At 40.5% G+C, this 16977-nt stretch overlaps 2 protein-coding genes across 9 annotated transcripts in view; both read left to right on the top strand.

The window, feature by feature from the left end:
* Positions 1-6593, top strand: part of Sytl2 (synaptotagmin-like 2) — a 126163-nt gene extending 119570 nt beyond the window's left edge. For all 8 annotated transcript variants that reach the window (XM_013014142.1, XM_013014145.1, XM_013014140.1 and 5 more), the window contains 3 exons: positions 3138-3237; positions 4675-4880; positions 5581-6593. In XM_013014142.1, coding sequence (XP_012869596.1) covers positions 3138-3237; positions 4675-4880; positions 5581-5726 — 452 coding nt within the window. In that variant the 3' untranslated portion in view covers positions 5727-6593. The remainder of the gene's footprint in view (positions 1-3137; positions 3238-4674; positions 4881-5580) is intronic.
* An 8709-nt stretch (positions 6594-15302) lies between these two features.
* Positions 15303-16639, top strand: Ccdc89 (coiled-coil domain containing 89). The gene has a single exon (XM_013014049.1). The coding sequence runs from the start codon at positions 15303-15305 to the stop codon at positions 16419-16421; it is 1119 nt and encodes a 372-aa protein (XP_012869503.1). The 3' UTR covers positions 16422-16639.
* Positions 16640-16977: the final 338 nt, after the last annotated feature.

Raw genomic sequence — 16977 nt, 5'->3', positions numbered from 1 at the left:
ATATATTTTCACACATGAAGCTCTAGACAGATTTAGTAAGTTAATAATTCTTTATCAGACCAAATGAGTCAATTATAGTTGTAAACTAGAAAATTCTCATTTTTTATGAAAAAAAATATAATATTAAATTTCCCAACTTAACCATTTTAAGTGTACAGCTCAGTCATGATGAATATATTTACATTGTTCCATAGTGTCCTCCAGAACTTTCTCTTACCTCATTAAATAGTGGGCTATGCCCATTAAACAACAACTCCCCTTTGGCTTTACCCCAAACCTTTTAACCACCATTCTACTCTCTGATTCTATGAGAAAATTATCATTTTTTTTCAGTCCTGGTTTTGACTTTACTCTCCTTCTGCAAAGTATGTATCTGTGCCATGTAGCGGGCCTTTCCTGTGTTCAGAATGTGACCCTCATGACAGTGCTGATGTAAGAATGGAGCTGGGGTGGTTGTTTTTTTTCACAGATGGGAATTAGGATTCAGGGAAAGTCCTAAGAAATTAGAACTTCACTTGTACTCCATTCTTAGAGTCTTATTAGGAAGTGAAGCTTTAGTATCAAGATTGCTAATTACATCCTTGACATTGGGGCCTCATGTGTTCAGCCCAGCTATAGAGCAAAACACCAGGCCTCATCTCTACTCTCAGGCATTCTTCTTACCCATCTGTGGGACTGCTATGGCTGAAATTAGGGGTTGCAAACTCAAGTATTTAAGTAACCAGACACAGAGGTTAGCTCTATGAAGGAAGTAATAGATAATAAGGAAGTAGCTGAACTAAGATAAAAAAAATAGTTAAGTATTTAAAAGAAATAGAGGTCAAAGAAAGCATATCTTGAGGCCAAATTACATCTAGACCATCATCTTGTGATTTCTGGATCTTCTTTATCCTAATTTCTTTCTTTTTTCTTTTTATCTTTCTTTCTTTCTTTTTTTTTTTTTTTTTTTTTGGTCATGGGGCTTGAACTCTGGGCCTGAGCACTGTCCCTCAGCTCTTCAGCTCAAGGCTAGCACTCTACCACTTGAGCCACAGTGCCACTTCCAGCTTTTTTTGCTTATGTCATGCTGAGGAATCCATGGCATTATGCATGCAAGGCAAGCACTCTACTACTGAGCCATCTTCCCAGCCCTTTGGATCTTCTTTAAGGCAGAGTCTTTTGCACATAATTTGTATTCTATCACTTAAGGTTACCATGCATAGAAATGCCAGCTCTGTTTCTCACTTTCCTCACTATCACTTGGTCATGGGAGCTAGAGAATAGTGTATTGTGATGGCTCCACCTTGGCTGTGTTCTTACTTATATAGTCCTTCCTTCCTATAATGGCTTCTTCTTTCCCCCTCTTGTCCATGTTTTAGCTAAACTCCTCTCTCATCCATAAGACTAACTTAGCCATCACCTACCATACCATCTTCTAGAGCATACAGTAATACCTTGGATTTCATGATTTGTATTTATAGATTTTGTTTGAATTTCTCATGTCTAACTATAAACACTTCCAAAGGGCATAGATCATTTCATTTCTTACCATTATTTTTTGTCCCAGTATCGGAGATTAAACTCAGGGCCTTATAGTTTTGCTTGGCTTTTTCTCTCTCTCATGGCTGACACTTGAATTATGCCTCCAATCCAGCTTTTCTAATGGTTAAGTGGAGAAAGAGTCTCTTGCTAGCTTCAAACCATGATCTTCATGTCTCAGTATAGCTAGGATTACAGGTGTAAGCCACCAGCACCAAACTCTCGTATTCCTTGTATATTTAATGACATTCCTAGCATAGACGTTAGCACATCATAATCATTCACTAAATCATGTTTGGTTAAATAATAGAAGTCTTCTTTCTATGTGTATCCAGCCTAGACAGCAACTTCAGACCAAATCAGCTTCATAGTAAGTCTCTATTCACAATAGTAAATATCATATGTATATGCAATATCCCTATAAAATATGTAAACACTCTTGATGCCAGTAGCTTATGCCTGTAATCCTAACTACTCAGGAAGCTGAGATCTGGAAGGATTGTGGTTCGAAGCCAGTCTGAGCAGGAAATTCCATGAGATTCTTTATTTCCAATTAAATGCCAAAAAGCCACAAGCGGAGCTGTGGCTCAAGTGGTTGAGCAAAAATAGCTCCTTAGGTACCATGCCCAGGCCCTGAGTTCTAGACTTAGGACTGGCACAAAAAATGTATGTATGTCTGTATGCATATGAAAACACTATTGTTAATAAAAATGGCAGTACTTTAGCCAGTATCTACATTGATTACTTTACACTTAAATATGTTTAAAATACCTTCCACTAGTACTGACTTATATTAGGATTAATGCTTGAAAAACTAACATTTTATTCAGATGTTTTGAATTAACTATGAGTGGATAATTCACATCCCTCAGATCTGATCTTGTTGAACCAAGAAAAAAAACCCTCAAAAGAACAATGGAAAACTCAGAAGCAATATGAATTTTTCATTGTATTTATTTATTTATGAATGAGTGCTGGGGCTTGAACTCAGGGCCTGTGGGTACTGTCCCTTACCTTTTTTGTTCAGGGCTAGTACTCTACACTTGAGCTATAGCATTACTTCTGGCTTTTGATGGTTTATTGGAGATTAGAGTCTCATGGAGTCTTTTGCCTGGGCTGTCTTCAAACTGCACTCTTCAGATCTCAGCCTCCTGATTAGCTAGGATGACAGGCATAAATCACCAATGCCCAGTTTATAAATTATTTTTATAAAGCTATCTTGAGCTCATTACAGCTAGACTATGAATGATATGGTTAAAAACAAATATGAGCTGGGTGCTGATGGCTCACACCTATCATCCTAGCTACTTATAGTACGCTGAGATCCCAAGGATTGTGGTTTGAAGCCATTCTGGGTAGAAAAATCTGAGACTCTGTCTCCAAATAACCAACAGAAAGTCAGGCTGAAGATGTGGGTCAGGTGGTAGAGTACCATCTAAACAAGTATGAGGCTCTGAGTTCAAACTCTAGTACCTCAAAAGATAAAAGAGTAAAGTTTAATCAATTTAATGCTGTCATGTACCTAACTAGCAAACTGCGATATATTTAAGATGACAACCTGGGATGCAAGATTATTAAAAGAGAAATAGAAGTAAACATTTTCTCTCATTCTGTTATAGGTAAAAAGCTTCATAGCACTGGAGAAGTCCACATCTGGGTAAAGGAGTGCCTTGAGCTGCCACTGCTAAGAGGAAGCCATCTAAATTCATTTGTTAGATGGTAACAGCATTAATGACTCAGCCCTCTTCAGTTCTACTTTAGCCCTAGCCTTTGCTCATTATGTTTAGTTCTCTATATCAGGGATACTAAAACTCATCATTTGTAGTTTAATAATGAAGACAACAAGTAGAGGAATCTGTAATAACAACTCCCAAGGCTACATTTACCTTTTTTTTCTGTGTGGGTACTGGGGCTTGAACTCAGGGCCTGGATGCTATCCATGAGCTATTTTGCTCAAGGCAGTGTTCTACCACTTGAGCCACAGCTCCATTTCTGACTTTTGGCCATTAATTGGAGATAACAGTTTCATGGACTTAACTGCCTGGGCTGGCTTAGATCTCAGCCTCCTGTGTAGCTAAGATTATAGCATGAGCCACCAGTGCCTGGCAGCATTATTTATTTTTGAAATTGTAAAGCTAGAGAAGGATGTACAAATGAAAGTAGAGTTCCCAAACTCAAACACACTACATTGATAGGTGAGGGAAAGAGTATTAGGAGTTGATCAAATTTTGAAAAATAAGATGGCACACTCCTTGGCTCCTTTGTAGAACCGGGACTTTTTGTGGAACAGAATTCTTTTCCTTTGTTCCACACATTGTGGGCCATTTGTACCAGTCTATAGATACTTAGAAAATTATTCAATAAATAGACCTCTACTAATAGTTAAAGCTTAAGATAGCTTGCTTAGGTTTCTAAATGGCAACCTTTTTCCTATTATAAACATGGAAAGGAACTACCATCTTAGCCACTAGCTTAGATGATAGGTATTTATAACATTTTTCTATGCTATAAATATTATAACACTAATTCCTTAGGTTATCATAGGTAATCAGGAATACACTGTGCTGGGCTGGGAAGGTGGCTCAGTGGTAGAGCGCTTGCCTTGCATACATGAGGCCCTGGGTTTGATTCCTCAGCACCACATAAGCAAAAAGAAAAAAGCCGGAAGTGGCGCTGTGGCTCAAGTGGTAGAGTGCTAGCCTTGAGCTGACTGAGGGACAGCGCCCAGGCCCAGAGTTCAGGCCCCACGACCAGACCCAAAAAAAAAAAAAAAAAAAGGAATACACTGTGCTTTTAACTTTTAAAGAGATCATCAGGCAATTGCTACCATATAGAATCAGTTACTAAATGCAGACTTTGGACTTTGTGTTGTGCATGTGTTAAATAATTGCCATATCAACCTTCTGAAGTCATCCATTCTCCTCTGTAGGTGAGGAAGCAGAGGTTGAGCAACTGTCCCTGGCAAGCTTAGCTTATAAGTGGCAGAGGAAGATCGAAAGCAAGTCTGTCTTCTTCCCTGCCTTCCCCCAAACCACCACCAGCACTATTCTCTCCACACTTCCTTCCTTCCTTTCCAATGCTGTAGTATACTGAAAATATGCATGTTCACTATTATACCATCTCAAAACGTTCCCATAATCATGTCTCTTTTTATAGTACCATCCTTCCTGATACCAGTAGGAAAAGTCGCCAGAAGACAAGAGCTGTAGGGAAAACCACCAACCCTGTCTTCAACCATACCATGGTCTATGATGGGTTCAGGCCTGAAGATTTGAAGGAAGCCTGTGTTGAACTCACTGTCTGGGACCATTACAAATTAACAAACCAGTTTTTGGGAGGTCTCCGGATTGGCTTTGGAACAGGTAACATTTGATCCATGTTTCATTCTCCAAGAGCCAAATTCTCCTGGGATAGGGAGAGATTTCTGGTTGCCTTGCCTTGTTCTAGTGATAACAGATAGCCAGTAGGTATAATGAATAGATTAGTGAATGAATGCTATTCTGTGTTCCAAGGACTCTGGATAGGAGAATTAACAGTATGTAGTGACTGTCCTTATAGCGCTTAAGTTATTGTTGGTGAGGAAAGGAGATATACCTATATTACCATCCTCTACACACACCAAAATAAAAGAAAATATTTATGGTTCTTCAAAGGTAAAGATATACTTTGGATAACTATAATAATAAACATCTATAGAACATTGTAGTTAATTGTATTAAATGTTTTATTTACATTGTTTAATTCTGCACAACAGATATGATACTTTCTAATATTATTCCCCAAAGAACTGATATTCCAGGAAGTTGAATTAACAGAGCTACTAAATGACAGAGCCAGGATATGAAAACGAATCCTCTAGGCACCAGAGTCTTATACACTTCCTGAGGGACAGCTAATGTTACTTCGATCCTAGTACAGAATCCTCCCAACATCTCTCTGTCCCTGACAAATTGTCAGCTAGCCATAATAGTTGCATGAAAAGAAATCATTGCTCTGGGAATTATGAGAATGATCTTGGTAATGGGATCCCTCAGATGATCTTTTTTTTTTTTTTTTTTTTAGGAAAAAGCTATGGCACAGAAGTAGATTGGATGGATTCTACTTCTGAGGAAGTTGCTCTCTGGGAGAAGATGGTAAATTCCCCCAACTCTTGGATTGAAGCAACATTGCCCCTCAGAATGCTTTTAATTGCCAAGATTTCCAAATAAGCCCAGAGCCCTCAAGCTGCTCCACTGAAAAGGACTACATGGGTGGAAGCTGACCTTGGATGTCTCTGACAGATTCTTGCTTCCTATCTGCTGCCACTAAGAAATACTACACACTTCAGTAAAGTCAGTCTGCATGTGTTTCTTTGACTACAAAAGCCCAAGGAACTTAAATAATGAAAAGACCTGTGACTTATTTGTGATTCAGGCATTAAAAAGATTTGACCAAGCTAGGAATACTGAATTATTGTTGGTGCTTAAAGAAAAACCTAATTATTAAACCCAAATTATTAAATTTGGAGATGTTTTTAACCAGTAAAATGTTCCAGTTTGCCAGCATGTGCTTCACATCACAATCTTGAATTACAGTGAAGGCCTCTGACTCAATTAGATTCTTGCAGAATTTACCAAATTAGTAGTTGTAGAAAAAAGCAACAGAAACACAGTCCTGGGTTAGTGGCAGAGAAGGAGAACTTCAGTGATGTCAGCAAACCACACAAATAACTGTTTACTCTGTAATTACTAATAAATACTGAAGTCTATGTTAGAACAAGACTGGACTGACTGCAGACTTCTGTCTTAAGAGAACTTGCACTTTTCCTCCATCTCAAATGTACTTTGGTGCCACCCACTGGCTATAAATGGAATTCAATTCTTGGCTTATTTTGGTTTACTTCTCTTTTTAAAAAGTAAGTCTTCAGCCTGCATTTTGCAATAAAGTATGTTAAATACAAAATGGAACTATCTTACATATATATGATTGCTTTTCTCATAAGTTTATTATATGAAGAAGCATAAAAGTTGCCACATCTATACTTCACAAAGTTTTAATTAAGATAAAAACCATTTAATTTTACTGTACTTTCTGTGGATACATAATTTCATAAAGTATTTTGTAAAACTCTTAGAATAAATTATCATCTTACTTAAATAATATTGGCAAGTTAGCCTGACTTCGTATTTTACTTTATTTATTGATTGAATTTTTGTGTGTGTGTGTGTGTGTGTGTGTGTGTGTGTGTGTGTGTGTGTGTGTGTGTTACTGAGGTTTGGATACACATTTTGGATTTTGGAGCTTATTGGCAGGCACTCTGCCATTTTAGCCATACCACACCTCCAGCTTTTTTTCTTTTCTTTTCTTTTTTGCTTTCTATTTATTTTTCAGTTAAGAGTCTAGTGATTTTTCCTGGGGCCAACCTCTGTCTTTAACTCCTCTCTATACTTCTCAGTAGTTGTGATTAGAGATGTTTGCCACCACACCTACCTTCTTGGTTGAGATGAAGAGAGGTCCCACTAAAATTTTGTTTGGCTGGCTTTGAACTGCAATACCTCCTGGGTAGTTGGGATTACAGACATGAGCCACCACACTCAGTCCTGCGGTCTTATTTTAGATAAAATATTTTACATTAGGAATGCTAAAAATCTAAATTCTCTAACAAGGCTAATAAATTCTCTTGAGCTAATGCTTATCCAGAGTCTTTTTTTTGTCCTTGTGACACTAAAATTTGAATTCAGATCCTTATGCTTGCTAGGCAGGCCTTTTATCACCTGAGCCCTTCCTCCAGCTCTTTTTGTGTTGATTATTTGGCTATTTCTCAGATATAGTCTTACTTTAGGCCCAAGCAAGCCTATACTGTGATCTTCCTATTTGTATTTCCTCATATTGCTAGGATAATGTGTGTACCACTGCACTCAGCTAGTAGATGAGGTGGATTCTTGCTAATGTGTTTGTGTGGGTGTACGTGTGTGTGTGTGTGTATGAGAGAGAGAGAGAGAGAGAGAGAGTGTCTGTCCATCTGTCCATCCATCTGTAGGAACTGGCCTCCAACTGTAATCCTGCGATCTCTGCCTCCCAAGTAGTTAGGATTATAGACTTTAAATGTTTGGGCTCCGTTTTCTTTAGAGGTGTTACTGTAACTCTTGGTGTTACCTCCCTGAGTGAGAAGTTTTGGCTACATTGTTACAAGAAGGATTTTTTGGGGGGTCTGGTCGTGGGGAAGGATTTTTTTGGGGGTCCGGTCGTGGGGCCTGAACTCTGGGCCTGGGCGCTGTCCCTCAGCTCTTCAGCTCAAGGCTAGCGCTCTACCACTTGAGCCACAGCGCCACTTTCGGCTTTTTTTTCTTTTTGCTTATGTGGTGCTGGGGAATCGAACCCAGGGCCTCATGCATGCAAGGCAAGCACTCTACCACTGAGCCACCTTCCCAGCCCCAGGATTTTTATTTTAAAAGTTGTTGGCAGAGGCTGGTGCTGGTGGCTCACACCTGTAATCCTAGCTATTCAGGAGGCTGAGATCTGAGGAGTGGGGTTTGAAGCCAGCCAGGAATGTCTATGAAAATATTATCTCTTACCAGCAAAAAAGCCAGAAATGGGGTTGTGGCTCAAGTAGCCTTGAGCAAAAAATGTGATAGGACAGTGCTAGTATCAAACCACATACACACACATACATACATGTTGTTGATAAACAGGAATGTATTAAAATTTATTACATTTAAATTTTTTTCTTAAAGCTTGATATTCTTTTTTTTTTTTTTTGTCAGTCGTGGGACTTGAACTCTGGGCCTGGGAGCTGTTCCTGAGCTCTTCTTCAGCTCAAGGCAAATGCTCTATCACTTAAGCCACAGTGCCACCTCCAGTTTTCTGGTGGTTAATTGGAGATAAGAGTCTCAAAGACTTTCCTGCCCGGGCTGGCTTTAAACCATGATCCTCAGATCTCAACCTCTTGAGTAGCTAGGATTATAGGCATGAGCCACTGATCCCCAGCAATAGTTATTCTTAAAAAGTTTTCTGTAGTGACTTCTGGGGAATTTTAGTACATGAAATATTACTCCCACCTAGTTTGCTTTGTAAAATATCACTGATTTAATATAGGTTTAGGGAAGCACAGAGTCTTAAAGCAGATATCCAATAAATGTCATTAAAGTAACTACTAGAGTGCTTGCCTTTTTTCTCAATAGATAGTAGAGCCTTGGATCCATTTGTTAGTAAATCAACTAACCTCTCCATTGTCTCCCTAAGTACTCAATGGGAGTATTGGCTCTACTCTGACCTTGGGTAAAGGAAAGATGAGTTTGGCCTCTGTGGTTACCCTGGGGTATAGAAGCAGCAGAGCAGCCCTGTTCTGGCTTGTGCCACGTTACAGTAAGTGATTCCTCTTCAGCTTTTTTACCGATTTATTCACCTCCAAGAAACCAGCCAGCTCTGGCGCACTAATGAAATTGGTTCTAGGTCCATCTCCCCCTCCCCTGCCTACAGCCAGCACTGCACATTTCCTCCCATCCAGATGTCTCACCTTCGAGAGACTAGAGACTCATCCTTTGGGCATCTATGCACAATGCATTCTAACTGCCTCACAAAGGCCAAGGGGATGTCACACAACATTGTCTTCTGGAAAAGAAAATACAAATTGTAAAGTTAATCTCACCTATAAGTAGAAAGTTTGTCCAAACAACCTGAACTCTAGAGAATTTAGGTTACTGACCTAAAAAGGCCAGGGTAATTTTTAGGCAAAAACCTTGCTGAAACTTAAGACTTTATTAGACTATTAGACTAGATGCCTTTTCGTGTGTGTGTGTGTGTGTGTGTGTGTGTGTGTCTGTGTGTGTCTGTGTGTGTCTGTGTGTGTCTGTGTGTCTGTGTGTGTGTCTGTGTGTATGTCCTGAGGCTTGAACTCAGGGCCTGAGTTTTTTTGCTCAAGTCTAGTGCTTTACCACTTGAGCCACAGCTCCATTTCTGAATTTTTGGAAGTTCATTGGAGATATGAGTCTGACAACATCCTGCCCAGGCTGTCTTTGAACCAAATTCCTCAAATCTCAATCTCCTGAGTAGCTAGGATTACAAGTATAAGCCACCAGGGCCTGGCTGGAAGTGTTGGTATTTTGTTTTTTGTTTTTGTTTTAAGTTCATATTTTAAGGATTTTTTTCAGGGCCTAGCAATAGCTAGACTGGAATAATAATACTTTTTAGGCTTTATAATTTCAGATGTTTTGTTTTCAGAAATGGAACAAAGAATACGCCCTCTAGTGCCTCCCCCCCCCCCATGCCAATAAAAGGGCCGGTGGGGCAGAAACTGGTTAGCCTATGGAATTGGAATTAAAGAAGTACTTCAGGAACCTAGATTACTTTGGAGACTTACAACCTGGAACCAGGAACCTAGCTACTGTCTCCCTTCTCTTGGAATGGAGAACAATACTCCACGCAACTCCAACAGCTCAGCCTCCCATCCAGAGCCCTTCTCTTGCCTATATTCTGCTTGAGAAATCCCTGGGGGAAGCTGGACAGGCTTGTTTGTCCTCCGCGTCTCTTGGAGCATCCACTGTGGCCAAAATTGGGTAGGGTCTGATCTCATAATTGAGATGAGTCTAATGTATGGCTGTGGGGAAATAGTTCATAGAAGAATATGGTATTGTGTAATGACCAGACAGTGGAGAAATCATGCAATTCACGTGTCTGTCTCAAGTGAAAAAAAAAAATCACTCAAAATTCCATTACTTTTTAAAAATGGAAGTGATATTTTCTAAGTTATCCTTAAGGAGTGCAAATGTTTGTGCTTGACAAATAGCCTTTAGTAAATAGATTTGCTATCATTATTTCCTTTACTCCATCTTATGGTCTTCAGCTGTCCTTCCCACTAATCATACCCATTCTTCAATAGGTGGTACCTGGCACAGCACAGAGACTGTATCAAGTATCCTGGCTTGTAACTCCTTGGCTTCAGTTTGAATGGCTGTGACCTCCATTCTTTTTCAAGCATACATATGCCATGAACCTGATGGGAACTATTCTACACCTAAATTAAATTCTAAATCTAAAAGTAAATTCAAGGGCTGGGAATGTGGCTCAAGTGGTAGAGAGCTAGCCTTGAGCAAAAGAAGCTCAGAGACAGCGCCCAGACCCTGAGTTCAAGCCCCAGGACTGGCAAAATAATAAGAATGATGGAGGAGGAGGAGAAGGAGAAGGAGAAGGAGAAGGAGAAGAAGAAGAAGAAGAAGAAGAAGAAGAAGAAGAAGAAGAAGAAGGGGAGAGGGAGAGGAGGAAGAGGGAGAGGGAGAGGGGGGAGAGGGAGAGGAGGGAGAGGGAGAGGGAGAGGAGAGGGAGAAAGGGGAGTGAGAGGAGGGGGAGGGGGAGGAGGAGGAGGTAGGGGGAAGGAGAAATAAAAGTATGTCTGGGAATGTGGTTTGGTGGTACACTGCTTGCCTAAGCATGCATGAAGCCCTCCCTGGGTTCAATTCCTCAGAAAAAGCCAGAAGTGGGGCTGTGTCTCAAGTGGTAGAGTGCTAGCCTTGCGCAAACAGAATCTCAGGGACAGTGCCCAGGCCCTGAGTTCAAGCCCCAAGGCTGAATTCTGAATACTCCACTCTAACCAAAATCCTTTATGCTTTTAGTTTGCCTTTTATTATTCTATGAGAGCTATTTTTAAAATCTGTTGAAGACACTACTTCTGAACTCTGGGCCTGAGCACTGTCCCTCAGCTCTTCAGCTCAAGGCTAGCGCTCTACCATTTGAGCCATAGCGCCACTTCCGGCTTTTTTCTTTTTGCTTATGTGGTGCTGAGGAATCGAACTCAGGGCCTCAGGCATGCAAAGCAAGCACTCTACCACTGAGCCACCTTCCCAGCCCGACACTACTTAAAATTCCTGTCAGTCATCTCCCATTATTATTTCCCTTTCCAGCCAACGACTTTCTTACTAACAACCTCAATATTCATTTGCCCCCATTTCTTTCCACTAAATACTACCTCCAAGCACTATCACAGACCATAGCCATACATAAACCCAGCAGAAGCATTCAACTCCTTACATCTTTGTATGAAGACAATCATGCATCATCCTGACTGCAAAAGATAAGAAAATTGACAAGGAAATAGAATCCTGATGGCTTAACATCTGCAATACCTTTTTGAAGTGCTATCTAGTTTCTGTTACTCTCATTTTGATTCTCTGGGTCCTTCAGTGTTCTTCCTGTGAGACAAAATAAATAAATAATAATAAATATCTTATTTGCCTAGACAAGTTGAATTGTTTTTTAATCAAAATAATATTGATTAATACTCCCCTTTCCATCTCAGTTGATGGAGAAGCCTCAACATTCAACACTAGGTAGGCAGAGCATTGGCCTAGTTTTATGACTTGGACCTCTAAGAAGGGAATATATGGAACACTTTCAAGATCAAAGAGCAGGGGGGGGGGGAGGGGATGGCTGAGCAAAGAAGAGGGAAAAGTGATTATTACACTCTAAGTTCTTAGAAAAACAATAATTTTTATATTGTTCATGGGTTCCTAGAACCATATGTTGCAAATACTTAGTGAATGATTAATGAATTTTTCAAGTTCTTTGCCTTGATAATAAATCTTTTGACTTGATATTACTTAAACAAATTCTGATTTTAAGAAATATAAATTTGGGGAAAGAGGAAAAAAGATAAAGAGCAATACATTTTGTAAACTCATTTAATTCCATCACACAACCATATTAACAGACCTAATTTCAATACACGCTAAATTAGAAGACTATTCTAACTTTCTGATCACTTCCTTGATCTTACAAGTTCTAATTCAGCATATGAAACTTGAGATTGAAGGAAAAGTGGAAAAGGAACTCAAAAATCACAGCAAATTTATGTTTTGTTTTTTTTTTGGTCCGGTCGTGGGGCCTGAACTCTGGGCCTGGGCGCTGTCCCTCAGCTCTTCAGCTCAAGGCTAGCGCTCTACCACTTGAGCCACAGCGCCACTTCCGGCTTTTTTCTTTTTGCTTATGTGGTGCTGAGGAATGGAACCCAGGGCCTCAGGCATGCAAGGCAAGCGCTCTACCACTGAGCCACCTTCCCAGCCCCGCAAATTTATGTTTTAAAAGTCTTTGGAGCTCACTTTTACAAAAGTTCAGTAGCCTATAATTTATAAAAATTTCAGTTTAGGAACATTTGCCAGTTTTCAACCTTATGTTCTTTGTGTAGGAAAAAAATTAGGAAACAAAGCCCTCATAATTTAGACTTAAGGAGAAACTACAACTCTTCTTTCTGATGTTTGTTCCCAATTAGATCTGAAGCAGTTAAAAATCTATTCCATATCTATGATGACACACAGTATTTTTTTTCATCAACTTGACTTTGGAGATAATACATCTGATCTCAACAAATAATGACTGCAGGAATAGTCAACATTTTTGTCTATGTTTAAGTTTCACAATGTCAAATTTATTCTGAATTTTGGGTTTTATATATTGTTTTTATTTATTGTTCCAATGTGAATATTTTCTGTGCTATTAAGTATTACCTATAAATATTATAATGCTCAATGACTGCATAATTTTCTGTTGTATGAATATATCATATTTTTTATTTTATTTCCTTTTCTTGGACTTTTAAATTTCAAGCTTTTTATTTTCTTGTTTATTTCCATCCTCCCTCTCTCCCTTTTCTCTTTCTTTCTTCCTTTTTTATTGTTTTTTTGTTTTAATTTTTGTTTTATTGTTACTTTGTTTTATTGTTACTTATTGAGAAAGGGTCTAACATTAAGACTCAGACTAGCTTTAAATTTGCTGTGTAACTCAGGTAGACTTTGAACTCGAAATCCTTTTGCCTCTGTCTCCCAAATGCTGTGATTACAGGCTTGCACGGTGCCCCTAGCTTTTTAATGCTTATAAATCATATTTCAATGAAGAGATTTGCATGAAATATTTCCTTTTAGATTACTTCTCAAGCAAGGATTTCCTCTAAGGGTAATTAATAGTTCAAAAGACATAAAAATGTTTTAAAGTTTTTAATATATACTGTTAACTTTTGCCAACAGCACAGAAGAGTGCCTCTTCCTCTGTACTCTTGCCAATCCTGGGTAGTAATGCAATAAATGGAATTTTTAAATTAATTTGATAAATGAAATGATCTTTTAATTTGCAACTAGTAGATTATTGTTGGGGTTCAATTCAGAGGCATTTCTATTCCCTTGTTTGTAAATGTAATTACTCAATTCTCATTTAGCATGTTAATGTTTTATTAATATGTATATATGATACTATTCATCTAACATGTTTATAATTTTTTTTAATTTTTAATGTTTTTTCTTGTTGGTCGTGGGGCTTGAACTCTGGGTCTGGGCGTTGTCCCTCAGCTCTTCAGCTCAAGGCTAACACTCTACCACTTGAGCTACAGCACCATTTCTGGCTTTTTCTGCTTATGTGGTGCTGAGGAACCGAACCCAGGGCCTCATGCATGCAAGGCAAGCACTCTACCACTGAGCCACCTTCCAGCCCTCAAATTGATTTTTATTTCATACATACTTGTCTGAGTCTTTCTAATGTGCCAGGCACTGGTCTCATCTCCAAAAATGAAACAAATGGGCATAGTCCTTGCCCATTTGTGATCTTACAACCTATGTGATGCTGGCAAGCAGTGATTACAGAAAAGCTTTCCTATCCCCACTACAAATAACAAATAGGCAACAGTGGATGCAATTGAAGAGGTGAGTGGACAATTCTAGATATAGGACCACAAAAAGCCTTCACAGATTAAATAATTGTTTAACAATAAAAAGCTGAGTAAATTGTCCACGGCAGGGTGACAAGTCCAAGGTTTCCAGGAAGAGCATCACCCACAGACAGGGCCAGAGGCTGGGTTGGTAGGGCATCTTTGCAGGTGGATTTGTTGGAAGCAAAAGGCCAGGCAAGTCCAGGAGAAGAGGCTGCAAAGACTTGAGAGAAGACATAATTTAAAAAATCATACATGCCATAGATTTTCAATTAAGTCCTTTTCTTTTACTTATATAATGCTTCAGCTTAAGAAAGTCTTTTCTAGCCTAGTTTTGATGCCTCCCTTCATTTTATGTTTCATTCTTTATACTTTTATTTCACTTAACATTTAACGAATTCATCTGGAATTGAACTTGATATAAGCGTCTTGAATTTTTTTCTGTTTTAATGTTGTTCACATTTATAATGTGCATTCAAAAAAACAACAACTTATTTTGCTAATGGGTAAAAACAGGAATGCAGACTATTTTCTACAATATCTGTTCCCAAATAAGGGCAACGCCAGGGGAAATTTCATTACGTATGCTGCTTTAATATTTAAATATGAAAAGTGAGCCAGGTCAAATCCTAGGAGGGCAGCCTGCCAGACAATTTTAGGCTGTATTCATCGATTGCAAAATTTCGCGGAACCGTGTTCTTACAGACCCTAATCTTTCTTGTGACAACTAAAGAGAGGAGGAGGAGGTCAACACAAGCCTGATTTGTCTTCTCTTCCTAGAAATCTTCCTCCGCCCAAGGTGCCAGAGGGAAGTTGAGTCAGGTTGGCATACCCCTCATGTAGAGGCTGGACCTTGACCCTGAACTGAGGGCTGTGATTGGTTAGAAAAGCAAGAAAACCCAGATCTTATTGGCTCTGGACCCCTGCGCTCCCCCCGCCCTACCTCCCCGCCCCACCCATCCACAGCATTCTGATGGACAGCCCACCAATGACAAGGCTCCTTGCTGGGAAATCCTGCAGTTGGCCAGTGCCAAGCGTCCGTAGCAACGCCCTGCGGGCTTTGGAAACCTGAGGGGAAAGGGCTAACTGTGATCTGGTGTGCGCGGAGGAAGAGTGCCTGATGCCTCAGGAAGAGAAGACTCGCAGGATGGACACCCCACCCTCGGAAAGACCCCGAGAAAAGCAAAATCAAGAGATGAAGATCCAGGAAGAGGAGGAGGAGGAGGAGTTTAAAGAACTGAAGGGGCTGAAGGAAGCCCTGGCGAACCTCCGGGGACTGTCCGAGGAAGAGAAGGGCGAGAAGGCGATGCTCCACTCCCGCATCCTAGAGCAGTCCCAGCTCATCTGCATCCTCAAGCGGAGGTCGGATGAAGCCCTGGAGCGCTGTCAGATCCTGGAGCTGCTCAACACAGAGCTGGAGGAGAAGAGGGCGCAGGCGGCGGAGAAGCTGAAGACCCAAAAAGAGCGTGCCCGGAAGCTGGAGGAGCGCTTTAAGACCCTGGCAGACAACCACGAGTTGATGATCCGCTTCAAAGATGAGCACAAAAACCACAACATCAAGCTGAGGGAGGAGAATGAGAAGCTGAAGCTGGAGAACGAAAGCCTCTTCTGCCAGGCTCTGCAGGACAAGGAAGCCAAAGTCCTGCAGCTCACAGCCAGGAGCGAGGCTCTGGCCAAGGAGCTGGAGACCCTGAAACAGAAACACGCGTGGGACGCCTGCCAGGCGCAGGCCCGAGAGAAGGAGCTGCGGGCGCTGCAGAGCCAGCAGGCGTGTGCCTACGCCAAGGAGACCGATCAGCTGCGCAACCAGCTGCAGGGCCTCAAGCAGCAGCACCAGCAGGCCGAGGCGCAGATGGCCAAGGCCCAGGAGACGCACAACAGCTTGAGCCTGGAGCTGCAGACCAGACTGCAGGCAGTCACGCGTGAGAAGGAGGAGTTGCTGCAGCTGTCCATGGAGAGGGGCAAGGTGCTTCAGAACAAGCAGGCAGAGATCCGCCAGCTTGAGGAGAAGTTGGAGGTCGCAGCTGCAGCCAGGAAACTTGCCCAAGAGAGGTTCGAGCAAGAGGCAGCTGCAGTGGACTGCAACTTGAGAGTCCGGGAACTCCAGCGCCAGGTGGATGGGATCCAGAAGGCCTATGATGAGCTCAGGCTGCAATCAGAAGCCTTCAAAAAGCACAGCTTGGCTCTTTTAAGCAAGGAGAGAGAACTCAATGCCAAACTCCGCCACCTCTTTCCATAAGGAAGCGTCTTCGTTCTCTTATCTCCATCCAGTTAAGCATTCAAGAGCAAAGATGTTATTCCATTGCTTCTATTTTTTTAAGTTCAAAAAAAAAAGCTACTCGATGAAAAGCCACTTCGATGTTATTGTTACTATTCTAAAACAAACGCCAAATTTCAGTTATGTAACCTAGAATACACAAGATTTACCAGAGATCCTACTGTGCCTTTGAAGTCTTCCTAAATTTGCTATCTTTATCTTCCATATCTTCATTATCAATCTCAGATGTTGTCATAAATCCTGAGGGTTTTTTTTATTTAATTGAATTGAATCGGGATGGAGATATATCATTATGGAAATAAAGTAGGTAGCACAATTTGCCATTTTTAGATAGATGACTTTAGGGCCCCATAGTTAAAACATTAAGCCAATCCATGTTAGAATAACGTAGTATGAATATTGTGCAGGGGAAAGGGTCTGATTTTATTTTGCATTAGATTGGCAACAATGTAGCTCATTATTTACCAATGCTAACTTTTGTATTCATTCCATATGAGCAGTATGATTCAAGTTAATT

The sequence above is a fragment of the Dipodomys ordii genome, unplaced genomic scaffold (genome assembly GCF_000151885.1).
Source record: "Dipodomys ordii isolate 6190 unplaced genomic scaffold, Dord_2.0 Scaffold22, whole genome shotgun sequence".
Taxonomy (NCBI): domain Eukaryota; kingdom Metazoa; phylum Chordata; class Mammalia; order Rodentia; family Heteromyidae; genus Dipodomys; species Dipodomys ordii.
Note: the sequence above shows the minus strand (reverse complement) of the source record. Positions and strands in the feature narration are given on the sequence as shown.